Source organism: Episyrphus balteatus, chromosome 2 (genome assembly GCF_945859705.1).
Source record: "Episyrphus balteatus chromosome 2, idEpiBalt1.1, whole genome shotgun sequence".
NCBI lineage: Eukaryota > Metazoa > Arthropoda > Insecta > Diptera > Syrphidae > Episyrphus > Episyrphus balteatus.
Window position 1 is genome coordinate 43,247,542 of NC_079135.1, and position 27,804 is coordinate 43,275,345.

Consider the following 27,804-nt stretch of genomic DNA (forward strand, 5'->3'; position numbering starts at 1 on the left):
CGTTTCTTTTTCCACTTTTTCTTTTTTTCAACATTCCCTTTCATTCTTTTTGCTTCTTGGTGCAATACAACAACAACAAATTTTAAATCAAAAGAGAAATGTCAAATTTGAGTCCTTGACTCAAGAGGCATCGTGTAATAGTACGCGCCTCACAAAATGATTATCAAAAGAAAATTAGAAAAAAAGAGTCAAGCCTCTTGGGCTTCGTGTAATAGCTGACTAAGCTTTATTTTTTTTTAATATACAATCCACAAAATATAAACTCCACCTTAACTCCATTGCAACCACTTCAAACTTCACTCTCTTCATTTTCTCTTTCATTCCAACTTTATCCAGTTCCAGTTTGAATTGAAACAGTTAATCCGCCTATTTCCATCTCTTTTCAACCACCTTGCTAATCCACCAACAATATGCGACAAACCGTTTGATTATGGAAGGTGTATTTTTTTTTTTGTGTGTTGTATTTTTTCAAAAGAAACGGGAAGGTGGATGGATAATTTTTTGTTCGTATTCGTGTTGTTCAGTGTGAAACGTCCGTTACGAATGCAAGTGCAAGTGTCGCGCGTGTTGTTTTGTTCTTGTTATTTTACATACTATAATTTTTTTTCTCTTGTCGCCGCTGTATTGTAGTGTTGCAATAAATTCAAATAGTTTTTTTATGGAAAATATAATAAAAAGCATGTTAAAATTCATAAAGAATTTAACAAGAGTTTGAGAGAGTGTGAAAAAAATACTCTTCGGAGTTTATTTCTGTGTTGAAAAAATAAGAATTTTTTCTGTGAATTACTCATTTTTTTTTCTTCCATTGTCCCCCTTCGTTCCAAAGTGCATAATTTTTTTTTCTACCACCATCACTACCAATACTACTATAATACGACTACCATCTCACGGTTACAATTTTGTTGTTTTTTTTCTGCTGCTTCTGTATTGTCCAAGTTGCAAGTTCTTGTCTTTTTTACAATTTTGTGTGTGAAAAAGTTGAAAAAATCCTAAAATTCTTTGAAAAAGTTCTTAAAATTAAGGGAAAACTACAGATTTGTCAGAGGAGAAGATTTTTGTACAAAAACAAACGAAAATAACCCCAACTGGGTGTAGTTTTTTTTGCAAAATAATACAAAAAAAGAAAAAAAGAAACATTCCACGAAAACTGCATTCGTTGGTTTCTTTCTTTCCCGTATGTTTTTATATTTTATTTGTTAATTTGTTAAAATAAATAATAAAGAAAATAAACGAATATAGTAAATCTTTTTGTGTGTGTTTGTTTTTTGATTTTTTTACCTTGAGCCGGTTCAACATCGTTTTTGTCGCTTTCCAAAGAAGTGTCATCGACGCCGCCGCCGGGGCACAACGAATCGGAGGGTGGTTGTAATTTTATTATTTTCGGTGGTGGATTTGCAAACAACAACAACAAAATAAAGAAGCATCTGCTGCCGGGAGTATAGGTTGGGAATCAGTTATACAAAAGTTACGTATACATTCGATAAACCAGAATTTTACGTGTTTTTGTTTGGATAAATAAACAAAAAAAGGAAACACAACGTGCATTCTAATTGGAGGTAAGTTCAATGTTCAGAGCAGAATATTTTTGGGAAAACATTGGTGATTGGTAATTCTGATAAGATTGCACAGATGGTCTTGTTGTTTTCGTCGTCGTGGTCTATATTTATGGACATTGAGAATGAAAATTAGATAGAGACCACTCATTCTTGGTTTTTGGTTTTGTTTTAGTCATCTCTCGTCGGACATGGAACTTGATGGATCGTCCATTTTTATCTTTGACGTTGTTTCCACTCTTTGGAAAAACTGAGAAAAAAAAAAAAAAAAGAAGAACCCGTTGCCCCAGTCAGTATGTTTGTTCGTTGGTACTTTAAGTCCAGACAAAATAAACATAAAAATAAGAGCAAACCCAGAAATAATTCGCATAGAACTGAAAATTGATACAGTAAATAGTACAGGAAAGTTAGTAAAATAACAGGCATTTTGTGGAACGAAATACAGGACGGCTGATTTTTTCAAATCTGAAAGAAGGGTATTGGAAAAGCTTAAGGCCTGGTTTTCGGGACGCCAACCCCCTGGCGAAATCCGCCATTTTGAAAAACGCGTATATGTCTATATCTCCCAAACTATTGGCTTGATCGAATAAGCTACTTAACCAAAAATGTAGGTAATATAAATATCTTTTCTAGTGCATTCACTGTATTTCAGCGAGGACAACACTTTTGAGGTTATGTCGTTTTATTTTTTAGTTTTTCGGTTTTATTAATTATTAAGACTGAGAAAGTCTCTATGATAGTTACATAATTTTTTATCATAACAAAAGTTGTAGAGCATCAAATTTCCATTAATTTGGTATACTTTTGAAGACTTTATGACTTTTCAAACCAAAAATACTGAACTTGAACGAACAATCCCTCTCAATATTTTCAAAAGATATACTAATTTATTTTTGCATAAGGTATGAAAATCGTGTACTTTATGTAAAAAACAAGAAAAATATGATATGAGAGGGAGTGTATTTCCCATTATTAAGGTGGGTCCGGCAGTTTCCTCTAAATATTAATTTAAAATTAAAAAAACAAAAAAATAATGGTAAAACTTACATTATTGTGGACTTGTGGTATACATATTTTATTTTAAGTCAAACATCCAACTTTTACGATGCTTAAAAATTATGGTACCATCATATAGACTGAGAAAAATTAAAAAAACCGAAAAAATAAAAATTAAAACGACATAACCTCAAAAGCGTTGTTCTCGCTGAAAACAGTGAATGTACAAGAAAACATATTTATAATACCTACAAATTTGGATAAGTAACTTATTCGGTAAAGCCAAAAGTTTAGTAGATATAGACCAATTCGCGTTTTTCATTATAGCGGATTTCACCAGGGAGTTGGCGTCCCGAAAACTAGTACTTAAGCTTTTCTAATACCTTTCTTTCAGATTTGAAAAAATCAGCCTTCCTATATTTCGTTCCACAAAATGCCTGTCTTTATACTAACTTTCCAGTACTACAAAAATAGTTTTCAGATCAATACTGCCGTGCTAAGCAAAAAGGGCGCATATCCATTTTTGTAGTTTTGAGATAAATGCATTTTACTGAATAAGGAAAGAGTTGAGAATTGTTAATGTGCTCAGTTTCAAAGGGATTTTAAGCAACTTGTAGTAGGAAATATATATTTTTTATTTTACACAATAATAATATAATATTCAAGCTTCCCAAATGTGTAAAAAAATATTTTTTTTTAATTCCTAGTGTTAGAAAAATGCATTTTTCTATTAGAGAATACAGCGGATTAATATCGTTGTGCTCATCTTCATTGACTATTTTAAGCCACCTGAAATTGGAAATGCGATATTTTTAGTTAACATATAAATGAGGCATTGTTTCAGGATGTCAAAAATACCCTTAACTCAATTTTGGGTTTTTGGCTCATACGCCCATTTTGCTTAGTACGGCAGAATAACTTTCAACTTATTCATCGCCTGACTTTCAAAAAAATACCAAATTATTGGAAATTTGATGGTCTATAACTTTACTGTTAAAAAAATTATGTAACTATCATAGAGACTGAGAAAAATTAATAAAACCGAAAAACTAAAAAATAAAACGACATAACCTCAAAAGTGTTGTTCTCGCTGAAAAACAGTGAATGCACTAAAAAAGATATTTATATTACCTACATTTTTGGTTAAGTAACTTATTCGATCAAGCCAATAGTTTGGGAGATATAGACATATTCGCGTTTTTCAAAATGGCGGATTTCGCCAGGGGGTTGGCGTCCCGAAAACCAGGCCTTAAGCTTTTCCAATACCCTTCTTTCAGATTTGAAAAAATCAGCCGTCCTGTATTTCGTTCCACGAAAAAGTCTATCTTTCCTGTACTAAAAGTAAAATATCAAAAGTTTCCAAAAGTCCCATGTATGCATAAAAAGTAATTCAAGTTTTCATGTCCAAAATGTTGGTTTTTCATATACCTATAACATTGAAACGGGAGAAGCTATCGAATAAAGTACCTATAGAGATGACTTTTAGGTTTTGTAATTTTCTAAAAAAAATATTATGACACTTTTTTTTCCTACGAGATATCGTTTAGAAGACATCGCGATTTTAAAATGTGTCAAATGTCGAAAATATCGTTTTTTTCTCCATATTACTATGCAAAACTGGTAGATAATGTGCTCCTTTATATCACAGTACACATAATCACAGTACACATAATAAGGTAATATATTCCAAACGTTGTCAAAATTTGTTTGTCAAAAATGGGCACCAATCTGTCAGGTCGGCCTTTAATTTTTATATTTCAATCGCAGTAAACAGGAAATTTGTTTTTGTTTTAATTTATAAAATGTCATTTAAAAATATTATAAATTGAAAAATAACAAATTTTCTTCGTGTTTCATCGCGGAAAATGGTAAATAATTGTTTAAAAATTAGTGGTGTGCGTATTTTAAACAATTAAGAATTCGGTAGCTGACATTGGTCGCCAAAGTGTCATGTTTTGACAATCTGGCGACCAATGTCAGTTCGGAATATATTACCTTTTTATGTGTACTGTGCCTTTATATAACTAACTTTTTTGATTTTTTTTTTTTTGTTAAAGTAGGTAGTTATTATTTCAAAAAGAAAACATTTTTTTTTTGATTTGGTAAAAATTCAAAAATTGCGAGTTTTTGTACCTAGCTTCTCAAAATATGAGTTTTTTTTGCATACATTTTTGACTATTATATCATACACTATAACATTCTCCAGTGGAATTTGTATTGGATATAGGACACAAAAACAGAAAAAATAGGAAACCAAATATTTGTATTGAAATCGAAACTCAATAATTCTTTATTTGAGTTTAAAAAAATACCTAAACGAAAATATTATACAAGGGTTTTAGTCAATCAATATGTCCTAAACATAATTTGATTTCCTTCATTTTTTTCATCAAAGATGCAATGAATTCAAAGTTTGACCATTTCGCCTCTTTTTAGGAGGAGCTATTATGAGGACGTTAGTCATTTTGTGTGAAAAATATGACTTCATTGGATATTTATTTATTTATTTATTTATTTAAGCTTAGTACAAGCTATGACTTAAAACTAATTAAAAACTAACTTAAACTACCTTAGACTAATATATATGACATTTAAGCATAAATTTTGCATAATAATAAAGCCTTTTGTCCTACTGCATACAAAAACGTATATAGGACAAATAAGCATAAAATTCAACGAAAAAATTTGGTCTATAGGACAAAATCATTTTTTTTATCTCGAAAACTAAAAGAGGATAGGACGAATCTGATTGCAGGAATCGAAAGAGCGTGGTCGAAAATATAAGATGGCATCTATAACTCATTTTCGGCAAAAATGGTCTAGAGGACAAATAAGAACTCACGTGACGACTTGCATCTTAGGCCAATCTTGATGAATTTAATTCTTTTTCTTACATTCTTTTTCGTCAGTAATGGTGCTTTTAGCAGGCTTATGGCCAGTAGTTTAGCTTCCAGCACATGGTCTGTTAATGTCACAGCGCCAACAGAAACTTGTAGTTAATTTTATGTCTATTGGAGCCTATTAAAGAAGGTTTTTTGCAAATTAGTTAATTTATAAATCAGTTCGCTAAGTCCTGGGGTCGAACTACGGCCTACGTACGTTAACGTATTGAGGCTTCATGTCTCTATCTTTCTCTTCTGATTAAATAGAGAGAGCATTAGTCAAAACGTTAACGAACGTATGCGGTAGTTCGACCCCTGTATCTTTTTAGATAACTTGTTTCAAGCTAATGTTACCATATTGGGTGTTGCTGTATTGCTCATCGTTTCAAAGGGATATTCTTCGGTATCTGGGATGCACTGGTAAGTTTTTTTCTCTAAGTAAAGTGTGTTTTATTGAATTTCGTGAACATTTTGAAACAATACTTTCTGCGCCATATTTTGAAAACTTTTGACAATGTGCATTTAAGCTTATAGAAGAAATATTACTTTAAAAAAATCGTTTACCTACCAAAAAAATGAAAAAAAATTACATTTGGAACCTTAAAAGAGAAAAAATCATTGTTCGGGCATAAACTATAGTGTTTCAATGAATGCCTTATGCAAGTCAGTGACAAGTTATTTAAGAAGTTGAAAACTTTGGATATGATGACTGAGGTTCCGCCCACTGCAAAATATAATTTTAAATTTTTTTTCAAAGCAACACGTTAAAAATATTCAACTTTTTATGAAAATTGTGTAAGCACTGCTATTTTCGTGTTCAGCACTGTAACTGTTTAAGAATAAAATACAAAATACGTAATTTTTTTGTATAGTCCTCGCTCTGAAAGCCAATATTTTCTAAACGATGACAGCTATGAAAAAGCACATCTTAATATTTTTTATGGAAAACATCATGGGCTATAAAATAAATTTAAAATATTTGATATAAGTTAAAAACATAAGTAAAGATATAAGTTAAAAATATAATAATGTCAAAAAACTGATATTTAGAAGCTAGGTACAAAAGTTCGCAATTTTTGAATTTTGCCAAATCAAAAAAAATTTTTTTTTCTTTTTGAACGACTACTTTAACAAAAAACAAAAAACGTAGTTATAAAGATGAGCACATTATCTAGGTACCAGTTTTTCCTAAAAACCGATATTTTCGACAAATGACACATTTTAAAATCACGATATCTTCTAAACGGTGTCTCGTAGAAAAAAAAGTGTCATAACATTTTTTTTTAGGGAATTACAAAACCTACAAGTCATCCATATACTTTTTTTTGATAGTTTCTCCCGTTTCAAAGTTATTTATAAAAAACCTACATTTTCGACATAACTAACGAATAACTTTTTATGCACATATGGGACTTTTGACATTTTACTTTAACCGACATTTAAATGCTCTGTACCAATTTTCAGCTCTATGCGAATTATTTCTGGGCTGAATGTCTATTTTGACCGGACTATTTGTAGTTGTTGAGAAGTTCTTTGTTTTATGCATCGTTGCAGCGGCAAAAAAAGCAAACTATACAGACTTTAGAGAAGAAAATTGTATAAAAATGTTTAAAACAAAAATCCCTGCAGGTACTAAACTACTAATCGTGTGTTGTTGTTGTGTTCTTTGATGCGCACCAACCAAACCATCATCATCATCATTATTATCATCCATGGTCTTGGTCGTCATCGGTGTTCTTCTTACTTTGTTTTGCCTTGCTGCTGCAGTAGTAAAAGAGAAAAACAAGAAGAAGAAGCTGAAAATCTGAGAAGAGTTGATTGCACTTTTTGTGTTTGGTTGTGTTTGGAAGGTAGTTCTATAAGTACGAAACGAAGCAGGAACATTCCACAATTATCTACTTGGGCAAGAGTTTGGTTTGGTTTCACACACAGCACAGGTATCTAGATGAAGTAACTACTTATCTAGACTTTTCTCTCAAGTGCGTCTATACCTGCGATGAGTAACAAAACAATAAGCAATGGTCAACACTAGGAAAGAATTGCATTTTAAGATTTATTTATCTATTTTTGTGCAAAATAGCTATGAGGAAGTTGTAAGGAATTTAAATAATTTTCAGATTTTTTACTTATTTTAAAATTATGTAATTAGGTTATTAATTTATTCAGATTTGTGTTTAGAAAATGCATTCCTATTTTCCTAACTCCTAATATACAAATAAAAAAAGTTTAAATTTAAGTTGTCGGTTTCTTTCGAATTTAAGAACATGAAAGCAAAAAATGATAACATCTAGCAAAGATATATTTGAATCTTTGCTCATTTCAATCAAAACGCATTACAACCTTCAAGAAACAATCAACGCTTAGAAGATAGTTTTCTCGACAACTCTAAATTTCCGAAAAATTCTTCCAAAATTGTATCTATTTAATCAAGATACAAGAATCAATATTGAAAGTTCCAATGACTATAGACAAACACCATATCTTTATCCAGAAAAAAATAATGATTGTTTGTATAAATTTCTTCGAATCGTCATTGTAGAAACAGAAAATAGGGGAACGTTCGGACCAACAAAAATGGTTGTCCTTTAGAAAGAAAAAAAAATCTATTAAATGCTACTCAAACCGTCAATTTAATTAAATAAAAAGAAAACATCAATATTTACATAATATGCAGGTACCTAAGTACTGATATAAAAACCGTATTGTACCTATGAGTCGTAACTAGTAAGAAAAGATATATTCATTTTATAAAAAAAAAAAAACAATAATTGTGAAGTTTTTTCGACCATAAGTGTATAATAATTTTTAGTTTTAATCAAGAACGGGTAGCTGCGATAAAATTAAAATTAAGTTAAATAGTCAGTTTAATTAAAGAACAAAAAAGTTAAAACTGGGAATGTCTTGGAACGATTTACTTGAATCATTGCTCATTTCAATCAAAACTCATAGACCGTGGCGTAAAACAACAACGAACCACTTTTCCCACAGTTCCAAATTTTTGAAAAATCGTCAACGCTTAATCAAGATCGAAAATGACAATGCACATTTGACCGATATAGATCTTTGTCCAGAACAAAATAATGATAGGTTGTAAAAATTTCTTCGAATCGCCATTGAAAAACAGAAAATAGGGGAACGGCATGTCCATAACAACAGTGTTCGTTGCTCGCCCTTTAGAAAGAAACAAAATCTAATAAAATCAATTTAGTATAATATTTCAAAACAGACCTAATGACAATATTTATGTGAGTACCTACATAAAAAACAAAATATTTGAAATATGGGTACCTATATGCAGGTATCAATTTAGAATAAAAAAAATAACCTAAATGACATTTTAATTAAATGATCCGAATCCGCCTAAAAGAATTTGTGGATTAAATAAAAAATAAGGAGCTGAGTTGAGTATTTATGTTAAGCAATAGATAACATTTTGAAACTATTGAAAACTATGAATATGTCCCAATTTCGTCGGCGGAATATCTTTAATATGTTATTCCTATGCAGTTAGAACGATTTTTTTTTCCGAATACGATTTAAAAAATGTTAAAAATTAATACCATCCTGGCTTAAGCCAGGTTGGTATGCAGAAACTTATTAATATATCAGTTTAAAATTATTAAAAAAAAAGGAATACATACATATGTACAATTTCTAAAATGTACGTTTTCTATAGGTTTAAATTAGTCCTTTGAGACTCTAAACTAGCACTTTATTGCCACTTAAAGCAATAATAAGAAATACCATGGTCTGCTCACTTTGGTCTGCTAAATCGAAGGACATCATCATCAGAGCTGTCGTTTCACCTTTCAAGTACTTAAAAGTACTTCAGTATAAAAAAAGTCAGTACGACAAAGTACTCAAAGTTTATTATCAAATTAAGAATAGGCAATAGGGCAATAGGAAAACATTTTTGGGAACTATAAAGTTGTGTTTTTTAACAAAAAAAAAAATTTTATTTAACAAGAGTCTTTAAACAGTTAGCAACAATTTAGCTAATTAATTCATAAGAAAATTAGGTCGTTTTCGATTGGTTTCACTCAAGGATTCACTCATTCTGAAATCCAATAAAACAGTTTGAATTACTTCCACTCAATTTATACCTGTATTGGTGAATAAACAAATAAAAATTTTTTGCTTTTCTACTAGGAAATCTAGTTTGATGTTTTATTATTTAAATATTAGTGATTTTGAGTGAATTCTGTTTTGAAATCAAGAAGAGAATTTTTATTCTGAGAAGCGTTCTGTCTGTCAAACTCGTGCGAATAAAACACTTTTAGAAGCCTTCTGAATGATTCCGGACACTTCCGGAGAGCCAATCGAAAACGACATTAATTTAAAACCCGTGTTTTATTAAATTTAAAATTTGTATTTGTCATATTCATCAAAGTAGGAGCTGTCAGATTTGGATTTGACAGATTCGCTTACATCCGTATTTCAATTTACCTAAAAGGTCACAATATTGAGTTATCAGATGTTCAGAGCTATATCGAAAGAAATTCACCCACCCAACATTTCTACGAAAAAAATACTTATTGGACCATCACACAGAGGATTCAACTGGTCTATTTTACTTATTAAATTGTATGTATGTATATTCAATAATCCTATATTTTTTTCAAAGTTCCATATTTTATTGGATTTGACACAAAATATTGATTCAAATATCATTGACTCAGTGGTGAGGTGTTAAAATAATAGAAACAAAACCCTTTAAATGCAAATTACAGCGAAATCTTATTGAGCCATTTCATGTCGTTGATTTTTCCATGTGTAGTTTTAAGCACATATCAAAACATTGTGTAACATCCTTTTGCTTTGTTATTTTTATTTTGACCATATGTAAAAAACCCACACACTTATGATAAATATTCAACAAAAAAACCCTATTTCCGTTTGAATACCTTAAAGGCATTTTTTAAAAGTGCACTTGAAGACACTTGAAGAAATCGAAATTTTAATTTCCATTTAAACATAAATGACAATAAAAAAAACGAAAGTATTTGTGGGCACAGTCATCTTCATCGATATTAAATTTAACTCTCCACGGGACACCTACAAAAATGCATAAGATAACCATAAGATTTTTAAAGTTTGTATGGTACCATACCACCCGTCATCATCATTATGTTTTTTCCTAAACGACCAATGTAAACAATATGTCATTGTCATTTCATTAGGTTAAATCTTTTTAGTTGCCTAACTAACAATGACATTCCAATTATTTGACCAATTTAGCACAAAATTCGAATGACAGAAAGAGACAGTGAGAGTGAAAAAAAAAGAAATGTGCCTAAATGAAACTCTCACCTTTAAAAAGAGTGCTTCATCTGTCAACAGCGATGACAGATTTTTACCACTCTTTAACTTGTCATTTTTTTTATCTTTGAAATGTTTAAACAAAAGCCAGTAACACCAGATATAATTTGGGGTCTTCTGTGTTTGTTTAGTTCACCATACCACTATATCAAAAGAAATTTGTTGCTTGAAATCTCATACAAAACAAGCAAAAAGACACTATAAATGGAATTTGCGTCTTTTTGTTTTGAGTGAATGCGTCTTGTTTGTTGAGTGGGATTGGACAGTCAGTGCATTTTGTAGATAATTACCCTTTCTCTGGATGGTCAGCTTGTTGTTGTTGTTGAAAGTGTGTTAAACTATGTAGCACCCTGAAGGAAGACAACAGCGAGCGCATCACTTTAACAAATCTCTTCACTTTTGTTTTGAGTTAAAGGCGAGAGTTAAGAAAGGCTGAAGTGTAATTTAAAAAGATTTACATAATTTAGTCATTTTTTGTTGTTGTTGTCTTATGATTTGACAAGAGCCTTATTATGCTTTTTGTTTACCTACACTTTTTAATCTTACAAAATGAAAAATATACTACTTGTAACAACGGGATATATGATTCCCTTTCTTTTGACTACTTTCTTTTGTGTTCTTTTTAACTGGTGGCTTGTATGATCTATGGGTGGGAAGAATTTTAAATATTTACTTACAAGAAGATAAATATCAGTCACTGGATAAGTAGGTTATTCGTATCAAATTAAATAGCCCCTAGAATTTTCAAGACTTACCAAAAAAGATATTTTAAAATGATAAAATATGTAGTCATAAACCAAAAACCTTCTAACTTGACAACTTAACTTTGTTTTAAAAAATAAGAGGCAAACTATAGATTTAGATAGAGTGACAAGTTTGTTATAGTTTTAAATATTGAGATTCTATCATGAGTTTCCCATGAACAAGATTCCAACCGGTGAACAAGATTCCATCCGGGCGAAAAGTAGTTCACTTTCGAACATTTTTCTTTATTTTCAACTTTTTTCCAGGTAATTTGCGAGGTGTTCGACAGCTCTTATCTCACTTAAATTTTGGTGCCGAACAAGAAACTAGTTTAGCGGAAAATGTAAATTCTCTTCGGGTGAAACTCATGATAGCGCTTAAAATTCCGGACGAACAAAAATATTCTGGGCGGAAAACATTCCACGGTAGAGCTGATTATTTTACAGAAATACAGTGGGTGATCAATAACACCACCATGCAACTCGCTCTATATTTAAAGTAAAAGAAAGAGACATACTATACAGGCTTAGAAAATATCGGTTAACTGAGTTTAATGTGACTCATGATAAACAAAAAACAAGGTATGAAACAGTGATAACGCAATCGCCATTTCCGAGTTTGACAATCGAGTTTGTTGTTGGAATTTGTTTTTTTTTTTTTATTTAAAGCCTGAACTACATTCACCAATTTTTTTCAAAATTAGGTAAAAATATTTTTTTTCTCAGTTTTAGTGAAAAAGAGTATTTTTGAAGTTACACTTCTTTTGTGGCGTTGAGGTATGAAAATTTAGGACTATAATTGATGGAAGGTGGCTGGCGCTATTTTCCGGGAGGGTGCGAATATACAGAATATAAAGAAGTAAACTGTAATTGGCGGATAGAAACTTATCGTTCCGCGTTTCAACTGAACGAATCGAAGTGGAAGAGCGCTCGCAACCGCACTCGACTGAAGCAAAATTATGAAAATGTCTAAATAGAACAAATTTTCATCCGTTTCGTTCATTTCATTATGGCTAATTTTGCTTTTGGCGTTTCGGAAAGAAACTTGACGTAAGATTTTGACATAAGCTTCCGACTGCTCCCTCCAATTTATAGTTCTGCCTTTACTTTTTGAAAAGAAATGTCAAATTAGCAAGTAGCACCATCTAATGCTCATAATTTTTGTAAAAACAAACTTTTGGACAATTTTTTTAAATTTTTCATTCGTAAAAAGTATTAAAAAAAATCATTTTTGTACTTATTCACTTTTATAACCAATTTAGTTTAGGTCTTAATTTTGAGATGGCGATGACGTCACATGGAACTGTCAAAAATCTATCGATCATACCTTGTTTTCTTTTTATCATGAATATGTGCAGTAGAGTGACCGCAACTCCCATAGAAAAAAATTTTTGTCGAATTTTTTTCGGGGGAACCCAATAAAATGTTCCGCCTTTGCAGATTTTTAGATAGCCAAAATTTCAGCTCGATTGGATAAGTCTAAATGGTGCCGACACTCGCTCAAAGTATCAAAAATCTCTGTTTTTTCACTGTTTTTCGAAGAAATTAAGCTCTAGCTCCCAAACAGATGGGGTTATTTTCACTTTTTATATATTAAATGAAAGGTGGTGTTATTATACATAATTCAGATTCAAAATTTGTTTAGTTTTACAAAAAAAAAAAAATATTGTCATCAATTTAAATTTTCAGTACTTACCTCAAAAAGATTTGATATTGGTAAGCTTTAGTATTATTATCATTTTAATTAGATCTTTGCTAATGTTGACTGATTTTAAAAGATACTGAAGATGACGCGGAAACACAGGGGACGGAGGAGGAAGCTCAAGAAGAAGTATATAGCCAGAATTCTGCGGATTGGGATAGAATGGATGTTTCTCTATCTCAGGCAACCTCTGGGCCATCGGGTAGCAGGAAAATGAGGTATAGTCGTGGGGTGAAAGAGCTGTTAACAATGAAACTTTCTATGTTATTAGATCGATGTAAGGTATCTGATAGAAATGCTTCTCGCATAATTATTGCTACGATAGAAGCACTAGGGCAAAATCCTATTGACTTTGTAGTTTCAAAATCAGCCTAACATTCAACAAGAAAAAACTTTAGGGAGAAATACACTGCGGAAATCCGAAACCGAATACAAATATCAGAAAATGAGACATTGGTTGTTCATTGGGATGGGAAATTGTTGCCAGGTGTTCTTAAGAGAGAGCAGAATGAACGCATTGCTGTAGCTATATCTTATGGAGAAAAAGAACAACTTCTAGGAGTGCCAGTTATAGAAAATAGTACTGGTGAAGAGCAGGCAGCAGCTGTGTATGAAATGCTGGAACAATGGGGAGTTTCGAATGCTGTAAAATCAATGTGCTTTGACACCACTGCTTCAAACACTGGAAGACTTAAAGGATCTTGCAAAATTTTGCAGCAAATGTTGGATAAAGAGTTGCTGTACCTGGCCTGTCGTCACCATATTCTCGAAGTTTTGCTAAGAGGTATTTTTGATTGTAAGTTGGATTCAACCACTGGACCTCAACCAGATATTTTTAAAAGGTTCCAAAATGAATGGTCAAAAATAGATTCAAAAATATATCACACGGGTATCAGTAATAAAAATGTAAATAAACACCTAACCCCTGAAGTTATAACCCAGATATCAGGTGAATTAAAAGAAAAACTACAAGAATGTCAGCCTAGAAATGACTATAAGGAATTTCTTCAGTTTGTTTTGATTTTTGTTGGAGTTCTAGATGGAAGCGTAGTTGGATTCAGAACACCAGGAGCCACTCATCATGCTAGGTGGATGGCCAAAGCTATTTATAGCTTAAAAATATTCATGTTTCGAAGCCAGTTTAAAATGAGTAACGAGGAACGTAACGCTCTCGGTGATATCTGCGTTTTCATCGTAAAAATTTACTGCAAGGCTTGGTTTAATGCCCCAAGAGCTTATCTGGCTCCTAAACAAGATCTTGATCTTTTGCGTGATTTCATTGAATACCGCAAGATAGACAAAGACATTTCAGAGAAGGCTCTTGCTAAATTCTCAAACCATTTATGGTATTTGAGTTCAGAGCTGGTAGGTCTGGCGTTCTTTGACCCAACTTTGCCAGATGGCGAAAAATCAGAAATGGCCAACATAATTTTAAAAAACAGCGAAACAGAAACCAACAGAATAGTAAATCCAAAGCTACATCCACATGAAATTGAACAATTTGTCACAGCAGGGTTAAAAAATATTGTGAACAAAGAAACATTGAACTTTTTCGGCCGATTGAAAATAGACACAAGTTTTCTCAAAGAACCTCCAAATCTTTGGCCCGAAAACCCCCATTTTAAAGAAGGCTTTAAGAAAGTGAAAACACTTAAAGTCGTAAATGACATGGCAGAAAGAGGAGTCAAGTTAATAACCGATTTTAATAATCTTTTAACTAAAGATGAGGAACAAAAACAATATGTACTTCAGGTAGTCAGTGAGTGCCGAAAATTATATCCTGATGCTTCCAAAACTACTTTAAGTAAGTCACTTGATTAAATTTTTTAGTATTTACTTCAATAATTATGTATAAGAAATTTAACACGATGTTAAGTATTTTGTTTTTTAGAAATCTGTTAAATGTTTCGATTTTTTTTTTAAATAAAACAGTAAAAAAAAAGTTTCATTTTAAATCGAGTTTGCATTCAGCTCTTTTTGAGGTAAGTACTGAAAATTTAAATTGATGACAATATTTTTTTTTTTTGTAAAACTAAACAAATTTTGAATCTGAATTATGTGTAATAACACTACCTTTCATTTAATATATAAAAAGTGAAAATAACCCCATCTGTTTGGGAGCCAGAGCTAATTTTCTTGGAAAAACAGTGAAAAAACAGAGATTTTTGATACTTTGAGCTAGTGTCGGCACCATTTAGACTTATCCAATCGAGCTTCAATTTTGGCTATCTAAAAATCTGCAAAGGCGGAACATTTTATGGGGTTCCCCCGACCAAATTTCGAAAATCGATTTCTTGTATTATGACATTTAATGAAAGTGCTTAATGGTTACGCCAAGCTATTTTTATGATAATGTCGGTGTAAGTTAGTTAACATTAAAATCTAAATAACAAGTTAATATCTAAAGACTTTCATCGCCCCTGGATTTTATTTTAAATCTATATTTAGCTGCATAATTATGTTTTTCATTTTGAAATAACTGACTACGCTTATACATGAGTGATCATAATTCACCAACTGACGCAGTCATTTCCACCCCCATGTTGCAATTAATCACTTCCATATGCAAATTCAGGCGGTATAATTTACTCCGTTTCCGGAGTTGCCCTCATATAATGTCATGAGTTTCATGAATATAATGCCCACTCAACGTGTTTGTTTTTTATTGTTACAGTGGACTCTCGCTAACTTAAACATACGATAACTTGAACAATCCAATAACTTGAACATGCTATTTTTTTGAACTTTTTTATTGCTGATTCTATAAGTTGAACAATTAAAATATTTGAAGCTCTATAACTTGAATAAATAAATTGTTTTTCAACAGAAATTTGAATTTCCTCAATAAAGGTTACTACGTTTGTAATTTTGGTTTGCGTCATTTACATTAATTTATTAATAACAAATTGAATTCATACAAAACGAAGACTTTTTTATATGTTCCAGTCACTTAAACAATCCAATAACTTGAACAAGCTTGGTTTCGTATGTGTTCAAGTTAGCGAGATTCCACTGTATTTATAAAAAACAAAAAAAGAAAACAATCTTTTGCGGTCTTACACACTTCATCAAAATAAAAAGTGCGATAAAATAGAACACTTTTGTCAACAAATGTCACTTTCTAATCAACTGTAAAATCAACTGTCAGTGGGATGAATCATAGCAATATACAAATATAGCCACGAATAACGATCACTTCATTGACAGTTCAGGCACACGTTCAAAAAAAAAAAAGTCTAAAGAAAAAATAAACATCACTTTAAATTCTAAGAATAGGTACCCAAAGCACACAAAAATGATTGAAATTTGAAATCAACCTCAAGTTGTAAATACTCTTCCATGTGTTGGCAATAAAATAAATAAACTTGATCTCTTTGAACATGAAAATAAGAAATATCCCTAATACAAGGCTCAGGTTATAAAAACAAACGGTCTGTCCATAAATCGAGTGCATTATGCATTCTTCAAAACACCAAACATGTGAAATAATATTTTGAAAATGGATAAAAATTCTCGCCATTAGCTCGTTTAAAAAAAAAAAAAGAGGAAGGAAACATCCGCTGCTAAGTTCATTTGATCATTTAACACAACACTGCAATGGCTGCTTGTCTCCTGTCAAAACTAATGACATCCACAAAACTGACAGCCAACCACCAACAAAAAACAAAAGTGTTGTCGGACTTCATAAATCGAACACACCATAATTGCCCTTCTAATGGAGAGTTTTTCTTTCACGAAAGATCATCCCGAAAAAAAAACTTCCTTTTCAAACTAGCACGTGTATATTTCGAGGTGAAGATTGAAATATATATCTCGCCCTAAATTTCTTAATCGTGTTTCATATATGAAGATTGATTTTGTATCTGTATTTGGTGTTGCTAGCTGAAAACATATGTAACAATTATAAATGATGGGAACGCATAAACTAGAAGGGCTGAATGTGAATAGAATTTAAATTTCTTACAAGAGAATGCTCTCTGAATGAGCAAAGTTTGTACATAATTTACATTTTTTCCGCTGCCCGGCAACGAGACGTAGTCTATTGTCGTTGAGTTGCATACGTAATTAGTTTTTGTGGAAATTCTCCTGCTTCTGTACGAACAAAGCGCAATGGTTCAGTGATCTTAGAACTACACCTTTTATTATTTGGGGTTGTTCACCAGACAATTGAACGTGATTAAATAGACTTGTTGTTGTTTTTTTTTGTCGAAGATTAAGCAAAACTTAACACGAGGTATCTCCTTCATCACTGCGAAAGGAATTAATTGATTTGTACAGATTTTCAACAAATTATCAAATAAAGATTGACAAATTAAAAGAAGTGGTGACAGAAGTCAACCTTGTGGGATCCTACTTTTTTCCACTTTCTAGCTGGTTTGACAGTTGTTTCAAGTGTGTTGATCATTTGTTTTATTCGACTTGAACAAACAATCCTTCTTCTACAATCACGTACTCAAACAGAACAAATCTCTCAAATACAATTTCTACATTCAACTCTTCAGCAAAACGAACGTGATGTTTACCAATCGGCTTCTTAAAAAAACGTGTGAACAACCAACAAACATTTTTCTTCCTGGGAATAGAAATGTTAAGTGTGAAGATCAAATAAACAATTGCATTGTACCATCTGTTGTCATGTTCTCTCTCTATATTAAAACTCCTAAACAGTCAATGAGTTTATGTATCATCCAGAGATGAAGAACATCAATAACAATAAACCTTGATTCTTCATTTTACAAAAATGAATTGTTTCTTTGTTGTAAGCGAGAGAGTGAAAGAAATGGATAATAGTCTACTCTTAAGTGAAAGCAATTGATTAAAATTGAATAGAATAGGGGCTGGGAATTAAACAATCCTGACAGAGATATAGGATTGTAATGCAATTAACTGTCGAGAACAACTATTTGAATTCAAGAACACACAAAAAGATGGCGTTAATGATGATTCAGTGTTATAGACAGTTGCGGGTAATTCAATAATTAGACAACATTTCTGTTGAAAATTGATTGAGTTCTCTGATCTAAGTTCTCCGATTGTATGGGGAGTTTTCTTGACGTACACCGTTCTGCGGGATATTATTGAACTAGCATAGGAGTCAAGATTCGTTTGTTATCCTACACTAAGGGAAAAACCACTATAAAACAACGTAACATCAATGAAAACCACATTGATCTAACTATTATTCGGAATGATTTTGCGTTGAAGATGAATAATAGGTTAAATGTAAATCAGCGTCCTTATTTTCATTTATAATATAAAATCTTGCAATTATCCACAGTATCTACAAGAGAAATTGGTTTATGTTGGCGAATTGCAGCCATTCAATCTAAGATCTGCAAATGATTTCCGACTGGAGAAATATAACCGGAGCAGCACCCAAAAATGTGAAACTATTCAATTCACTGCCAAGGGATGAATCTCTTGTGCACTGAATTGCTTTTGTGCACTGATATCGACTCACAGATCACAAAAATGTATTTTCTATAAGTTTTGGACTTGTAGTTTTGTTTTTAGATAATTTTGAATTTTGCAAGTTTTGGCCTGTTTAGACGCTCGGTTAAGGAGATATGACGATTTAAAGATTTTGAAATGTTATTTTCTTCAAACGTGAATTTTTCAACTCCAATTGACTTGTATGCGAAGGATATCGACTCACAGAGCACCAAAATGTATTTTCTGCAAGAGCTTAGGGCAGCAACCCGTTACATACTGTTGTCTTGGGCGAAGGTTATAATTCAACACTTAAAGACAGAGATCAGAAATAAATCTCAACCTTTTGAAAGGTTCTTAAATAACACTTTTTTGTTGCCATTTTCAATAAAGGTCATAAAATATCCTTTATTTAAAAAAAAGAAAAATTTCGGTCAAGGTCTGAGAGAAACCTTTACCAATGAGAGAAAAAAATAAATCTCATCTGCAAATTTATCAATTAGAACATCGGTCTCCTGAAAGGTGGAAAGGACAGTTTTCATCTTTACATTTTATTTTAAGCGAAAAGAGAAACTATCTTGGGTCAAAGAACTTTGAGAGTGTATTATTAGTTGAACTTAATACTTTTGCAAAATAAAGACATTTTTGACATTTTCGACTTTTTCCTTTGAATTAACCATTTTTGATTTATTTTCTGTGAAAACGGTTAAAGGTTGACCTTTTCCATTAATTTTTTTTTAAATCTCAACCTTTGAGAGATATTTTAAAAATAAAAATAAATCTCAACCGATAACCTTTATTTTTGATTTTTAAAAATAAATCTTAACCGAAACCTATTTAAAGTAATGTGGCAAATCTCAGAGAAACCAGTTGAAAATAAAGGTTGACTGTTTTTTCTGATCTCTGCTTAAAGACCTTAACATCAAGCAACGGCGTGCCGCACAGACGTCTGCTGCCTTAGGCGATGGATAAAATTCAGTATCCCTATACGGAGAAAAAAGAACACCTAAAAACCAGCGGATTCGGTATTAAATTAAGCGGATTTCTGCGTTTTTTTTTTTGCCAAGATGACTTTCGTCTTAAATTAAGTAAAAAAATCTTCTTAACTCCTTGAATGTGCAAATTTAAAAGAAATCCACTTAATTTAAGCGGAAAATCATCTTATTTTTACCTGTAAACATTTTAACTATTAAAAAACTTGCAGCCACTAAAACTAGGCAAATGCTTCACCAATAATCTAACATGCTCTTGGAAATAAGTATGATAAACTGCAACTAAAGCTGAAGTCTGAAGATATTTTTAAAATTCACATTAAAATGAAATGAAGTTCACCTAATATTAAATTAGAATTTAAGCGGATTCCACTTATTTTTAGCGGAAATCCTATTTTTTAAAATGGCCATCATCTTACTTAAAGGTTCCCTTTTTTCTGCATGCATATTTCAAGGATATTCCAGTAATAAGTGCAGTACTTTTAATCAAGCAAAAAAGCCAAAACTCTTTTGACCGAAAATTTTCCGACTCCATACAAATCTCCAGAAAATAAAATCCAGACTCAGCTGACACGCGTAAAAGAAAAGGAACCCACACTAACTAATCGTGCGAACAAATTGGAGACAATTTAAGACCACACAACAGCAATTCACCATCTTTGCACATAAAATTTCTCATAATTTGTGTGAACATTTGTCGAACTCAAAACTTCCCTGATCATTATCGCATCTACATTGTTTACACGATGTTTGGTGCTCAATTCAGTTGCATCTTATAAGGTGAAATTTTATCAAATGATTTCCTAATCGCTTTAACCGCTTGAACCAAAATTAAATAAAAAGACTTGCAACAAAGTATATAGTGTGTATACTTCAAAACCATAAACATTATATGAATGCAATTTTTTTTCAACCAACATTGTCTTCAAAATCACTGATTATGATGAAAGCTCATCCTTGTGGTATCGCACTTTATTCAACCTCACCAGTCACCGCCAGCGATGCCGCAGCTTATTACATCATCCTAATGTAAACAACGCGTAATCATAAAAGTGAATTGTTTACCAAGAGAGGCAAATCAGTGAACAACAACAAAAACAAACAAAGTTAAACAGAAAAAACGGCTTGATTGCTGTGCGCGCCGGCTAAACTCTCATCTCTCAACATTATCGTTTGCCGGTATATAAGTTTTTTAAATCACAGCGCGATTTAATTGTATATAGCTTGTAAACTGAGGCAAAACCAACAATAAAAGTGAACTATCAACGCCACCAAACTGCCACAACAAAAACCAAATCCAATCACTCATTCATTCATTTCATTCATTTAATTCAATGAAATCAAACAGATCTTTCTTTGGAGCTGCAGCAGCGACCGGAGCGACGACGACATGCGGCGTTGAAATATACGAAAACATTTGCAGTTTGTGTCATAGAAACTTTGCCATTTTGCTTCAAATATGGGTCCACGAAACTTTGCAAAACGCGTCATACGAGTATGTGCGCACGCCATGTTAGTCAAAATCGGTTAAAGAACAGCTAGATCTGGCCGCCATTGTTGATGAGTCAAGTACTTTATGTCGTTGTCGCTGTCGTCGTCGACGTCTACCTACGCGCGTACGCCTTGGAGTTCTTTTTTCTGTTTTTTTTTTTTTTTTTTTAATTGCCTCACTCGAAAAGTGAGTGGCTTTATACTTCATTCAAACTCAGCAAAGACACGACACATCACTGTGTGTTGCACACTGAGATTGTATATCTTTATTTTTTTTTTTTTTTGTTCATTTGTCGTATTCGTATCTGACGAATATCGTTGTTGTGCGTGCGGTTTTATGAAAAGCGAAAGGACTCCTGCCAAAGTATGGCGGCGCACTGTTGTAAAGCAGCAGCGCGGTGGCGGCTCCAAAACAAACCGCCACAAGTGGTCGAAGTATTTATCAAATCAAAAAGGGAGGCCGAAGCCAAGCCAGCAGCACGGGTCGTTTCGTTTAAGAATTGTGACAACAATGAATTGTGTTTCATTTTTGAATTTTTTTTTTTGTTTTTCTGGGTAAATAGGTCAATTTAGAAAGGTCTATTGACAACTCATAAAAAGGAAGTTTCCTTTTACATATATACGACTGGTAACGCACCATATAAATAGGTACTAAGAATTCGTCCAGTTTTATACAAAAGAAAGAAAATTTATTGGATCATAAAGATTAGGTATTCGAGTTCTAAATAAATTTATTTGCCATAAAATTATTGTGTATGTTGTCCGTATATAAGCTGTCTCTGGCTGTCTGTTTTGGAATAATTTAATTATCTTTCTTCCCTAATTTGATCTTTTATTTGACACGAAATATAGTAAATTTACTGCTGGTCGACGGACGGCGCTAAAGTTTTGATTATGTTCGACCTAATTCAGTACAGAATGCACACCCAAATCTGGCGTGTGTTATAAAATTCATTTGAGCATTATTTTACGAGCTTAACTTTTTTTTGTATAGAATTCTTAAGTTCGCTCCTGAGGGAATCACGTTAAACATCTAACTTCCGTAGAGCAACAGCAATAAAAGTCCAGAAATGATACAAATTCCAGAGAAAATTTGTTCGTTGAAATTTTAATCTTTGGTGGAAGTAAATAAATTGAATAGCGACGAGCAGCATTATTATACTCGAAATGAATTTTCAGAATTGTCCTACATTTAGGTTTGTTATAATCTCTAAAATAGTGTATTCATAACACAGCCACACAAAAAAAAAAGAAAAGTTCTGACCGATCCGAGGTCTGTTTTGCCCTATCACGTCAGGTTTTCGAGATAACCTCAAAAAATGTCAAATGATGTTAATCATATAGTTTTTAGGTCGCTGAATCCAGATTCGAAGTAAATTTTCCTTTATCACGTCAGGTTTCCGAGATATCCTCAAAAAAATGTCAAAACAAAAAAAAAACAAAAGTTCTTATCAGGGGGTCTGAGTATGTTAGTCGTATGTTTTTTGGGTCGCTTAAACCGAATCCAAAGTCTATTTTGCCGTACCGCGTCAGGTTTTTGAAATATTTTCAAAAAATGTCAAAATCAATACATTCCTATCTACTAAAAAAACTGCAAAATGTTGCAGCAAAAATGTTGAGACAGATTTTAATCTGAAATATCCAGTTCTGCTAATGATCGGAAATAATGTTCTTTTTTAAAAACACGAATGGGAAAAAGCACCAGATTTTTTGTGGAAGTTTTCCCAATTTTTTCTAGCAACAAAATTTTGTTGTGTTCATCGAAGATGAATTATATTTTCGACAAAAACAATTTAAATGACTTACTTAAAGCGAAGCATCTAAAAAATAAGAACAATAACAAAATGTATTTGGGCCAAAATACTATTTAGTGCCTAAAAAGTTGTGCCTTTGAACAGTGAATTTTGAAAAAAATATAAAATAGTTAAATATTATTAATAGTTTATTACCAAAAATCAGTTTTAAAACTTTAAATACCACTGCGTTACCAAGATAAACCACAATGTTACCGTGATTTGTAAACAATTCGATCCAAATTTGGGTTTCAAATTTGTAAAAGTAAATAATGTTAATTTTATAACTCAATATAGTTTTTCTATTAATTTGTACTTTTTCCTCCATGAAAAATGAAATAAAAAAAAGGTACATTTTTTTGGCACTAAATAGTATTTTGGCCCATTTGTCTGGGCGTGACGTCTTTTTTGTCTGTACGTGACCGTAAAATACCAAATTTGATATGCTTAAATAGAGAATGATCCATGTTACAGTTGGAATTCGATGAGGATCACTCATTTCACTTTTAGTAGTGATTAGAGTGAGTGATTAGTTATCTATTAGTTTTTGTTCTTTTTTTTACTTTTGCCATTGTACCAAATTTATGCCAATTTGTATCAGTCAGCTTTATTTATTCCTATAAACTAGTACAACACGTGTGTTTCTGTGTTTTTTTTTCGAAAAATAGATTCTTTCATTATTTTAGTTTGATATCTTGTCCACTCTTTGTCAAATTTGAAAGGCACACAAAATCATATGGAAATATGTTTTCCGTTGAAGTATACAAAAAAAAAAAAACAAATATAAATATAATCTTTGCAACCTAAAATTTTATCTTAAAACAATTTTGATTTAATCAACTTTTTCTCTTGTCATGCTTCACTACTCCGCCTTTGGTAGGTAATCAATCTGATGTATGCGAGCTGATCATGTAAGACTACAAGTTTATTCTTGTTTATTATATTTTTTTCTATTTAGAGTATGCACCTACCTTAACTATTCCACCAAATTACAATTCAACTTTTAAAATGCAAATAGCCTTAAGCATATTATATGTTTTGACAAAAATACAAGCCAAAAAATTTTTCAATTCTGAGGAGACTAAAGATTGAATTTCAACTGATACAGGGTGGGCCATAAATAAATAGAAAAATTGAAAAAGCAATCTAAATTTATCTTTAAAATGTTTGCAGACTATTTTCTTTAAACAATATCGTTGAAAATCTTGTGTTATTGAACACTTTACAACTTAACTTCCTCTAAGAAGCTCAGACAAATTTCAAATTATTTGTTCGACCTTGAATGAAATGTCAGAGCTTTTTTTACATCTTGTTTTAATAAATGACAAAATTGACCGATTGAAAATGCAAATTAATTAATTTTTAAAGACCTGTTTTTTTATTTTTTTTCATTCAAATCCGACATTTCAATTGTAACAAAAATGTAGGTATTTCTCGTATTTATATTTATGACACACCCTCTACTTGTAACATTTTATTTTCTGTACCTTGTTGATCTGCATTCCTCTTTGTAAATTGTTTATAAATGTTGTTGACCGCTTGTGTGCATATTTTGCAGACTGTAGGAGCCGGCTGCGACATATTTTGCTGCAACACAAAGCAATTGGGCCACATTCCGAAAAGCATTTTATGTAATAGTTTGAGACGTAGTGTTGAATAGTGAAAAACTATATTTGTGTCTTGAGTTAATAGACAATCTCGAGTTAAAGATCAAAATTTTTAGTTAAAGATCAGAATTTGAAGTTTAGAAAAGTTAAACATTCAAAAAGTTTATTAAATGGTATAATCTGGTCTTTAGACCAAACGCACTTTGAAAATAAAAAAATGTTATAGGTTATATTTGGAATAAGAATAATACAAAACTTCCTCGCTCCCTTTTGAGTGGTATAAAGAAAAAAATTATTGGTATAAACTGGTCTAAAATCAGCTTTAATGCAATTTATGCTGGTAATTCATACCAATAAGACTCTCTTCTGCCCTTGACATCAATATCATATCCATTCAGAATTGAATACACTATTTTGAGTATTAACAACACCTTAGTCGCCAAAAGCAACAATATTTCTCAGACTATTAATTATTGGATTAAGTATAAATACCAACAACAATGTCAAACGCCAAACGCATTTTCTTCTGCATTTGAATTATAATTGAATAAAACTCCCATGGTTGTTATGTTACCGTTTTTTTTTTTTTATTTTTCATTCACTCTTTTGTTCAAATAAATTAAATTAATCGATTAAAGTGTGAAAAAAATTATTATTAACCATTTTTGGAATTCGTATCAGCCATTAAGCAATAATAAACACAATTATTGTGCGTGCTCATGTGCGTGTTGGTTATGGTCAGTTAGGTTAGGTTGAATGATTTTCAAATCTGTGCTAACTTTTTTTTTTTTCTTCATTCGAAAATCAACACAGAAAAAGAAACAAAGAAAAGGCAAAAGAACAAAACAAGACAAAAACAAAAAAATGATTAATGGTTTTGGAAAATGGTCAGCATTGGGGCATCTTAATTAGTGACACGCAAAATCTAAATAAGGAGGTAGACAACGCAGACTTATAAGTTTAAGCATCAGTATTATGAAATTAATTAGTATTTTTTTTTTTTTGTAATTTCTTTTAACCATTGTTTGGGTTGTGTAATTTAAGTATTTTTTTTGTATCTTTTTTTGTAATAAAGTGTGATAATGGCTCGACAAAGGTTAATCGCTTAGGAGGCGTTAAAACTGTTGAGAAATATGATAGTATTAGAATATACTTGAACTATGAGAATTTTGAAAGATGTATGATAGATGAAAAAATAGACATAAGGAGTCAATATCATTTAAGTGTTTAATTGAATAATTATACACCTGCTGATGTGTTTGACATTTTTGAATTAGCGTTGTGAATGTGTTAACATTGTAATGAACTTCATTAATGGCTTTACAATGTTTACAAGTTTGACGATTATAATTTAATGATAGCTACATATGTTATGACTTATAAACAATGTATGCAAGAAAACTTGCTCAATGATGATGAAAGCCTTATGAAAACACGCTTCCGAAATTTATGGTTGTTCATTTGTCAACTCAAAAGTAATAACACGATACTATCAATTCTGGTCACAGCTATTGACAAAATGTTTTCATGGTGTTTCAGCTCTGACGCCACACCTTTGTCTAAACAAGCTGAACTGAAATAATAAGCAGATTTTAAACAACTACCAATCTTTTCTAGTAGTACCAGTACCAGTACCAGTACCAGTACCAGTACCAGTACCAGTACCAGTACCAGTACCAGTACCAGTACCAGTACCAGTACCAGTACCAGTACCAGTACCAGTACCAGTACCAGTACCAGTACCAGTACCAGTACCAGTACCAGTACCAGTACCAGTACCAGTACCAGTACCAGTACCAGTACCAGTACCAGTACCAGTACCAGTACCAGTACCAGTACCAGTACCAGTACCAGTACCAGTACCAGTACCAGTACCAGTACCAGTACCAGTACCAGTACCAGTACCAGTACCAGTACCAGTACCAGTACCAGTACCAGTACCAGTACCAGTACCAGTACCAGTACCAGTACCAGTACCAGTACCAGTACCAGTACCAGTACCAGTACCAGTACCAGTACCAGTACCAGTACCAGTACCAGTACCAGTACCAGTACCAGTACCAGTACCAGTACCAGTACCAGTACCAGTACCAGTACCAGTACCAGTACCAGTACCAGTACCAGTACCAGTACCAATCTCATTTACGCTTTTTTTTGCATTTCACTTCAAAGGAGCCTTAGATTTTTCAAACTCGTGTCTCTTTTGGAAGTCAAAAGAAAAACATTTTGAACAATTTATCATAGTGACCTTTCTGGTGGGTTAGGCTTAAGGAGTTTGTTGGAATTTTTCAACCAAAATGACTAAAATTTTAAGGTTTTTATTACCTTATGTGTTTAGTTCTTAACGTCCACTAAGTCAATGTCATCTATATTCTTTAAACAATGGAACTTGACTAATTTTTTTAAAAATTAAATTTATTACCTTAAGCCCCATACAAACTATGTTCATGCATTTGTATATACATAGTATAAAAGAATTTCGAGTGAAAACTAAGCTATCCTATAAGCTACCTACAACAATGATAACAAATTATTGCTGTCAATTTAATTTGTATCTAATTTAAATAAGAATCTCTAATCTCCCACCGACATTATTAAACAAATTTTTTAATACCACATATTTAATGCTCGTTACGATCTACAAGCGAGCAGGTATTTCATACCATAATCAATGGTCTTTGGGAATTTATATACATATATGAATCTCAGTCACGGTCTCAAGACAACCATTAATTCAATTCAAAACGCACGCATCTTTTTCTTATTTTGCCGGCTTTTTATGATAGAAAGATGTATATGAAGAAAAAATACGTACTTTTTTCGTTTTATCTATAAAATGTTTGCCATGCTACCAAAAGAAAACAGAAAAAAAAAACTATTTTATCACGTAGAAGCTCTGTTAGGCCGATAATGACAGATAAAAGCAGGGAACAAAAGTAGGTACTAACCAACATAAAATAAAAAAAAACTTCGCCGAAGCCAAAAGCAAAACAGGTGAACATTAAGTGCCAAACAAATGAAAAGGAGTTCAAGAAAAGATATACCTACCAACACAACAACAACAAAAACCTTGGCGGTATTTTAACCAGCAAAACGATAGTTTCCATCTTTAAATTCACATGTTGGTGTCTTTTGCTTTTTTATACTTCTTCGGCAGGTTGAAGTCCATCTTCACGTATTTTTATATCCGAAGTGAAGAAGAAGATTCAAGTTCCTAAATGGGCACTTTGATATACAAGTTCATATCTACATAGATATACTGGATTGTATATGTAACGATAATTGCTAACCCACGT

General features: G+C 32.0%; 2 protein-coding genes across 2 annotated transcripts in view; both read left to right on the plus strand.

Moving 5' to 3' along the window:
* The first annotated feature begins 512 nt into the window (after positions 1 to 512).
* The window catches only part of LOC129908795 (klarsicht protein), a 443,345-nt gene continuing 416,053 nt past the window's right edge, over positions 513 to 27,804 (plus strand). Inside the window, exon 1 of the mRNA XM_055985556.1 lies at positions 513 to 1,556. The gene's annotated coding sequence lies outside the window, so the exon portion shown is untranslated. The remainder of the gene's footprint in view (positions 1,557 to 27,804) is intronic.
* LOC129908801 (uncharacterized) lies at positions 13,205 to 15,130 on the plus strand. The gene is made up of 2 exons (XM_055985566.1): positions 13,205 to 13,413; positions 14,235 to 15,130. Exon 2 carries the CDS (start codon positions 14,288 to 14,290, stop codon positions 15,014 to 15,016), a length of 729 nt encoding a protein of 242 aa, XP_055841541.1. The 5' UTR covers positions 13,205 to 13,413; positions 14,235 to 14,287; the 3' UTR covers positions 15,017 to 15,130.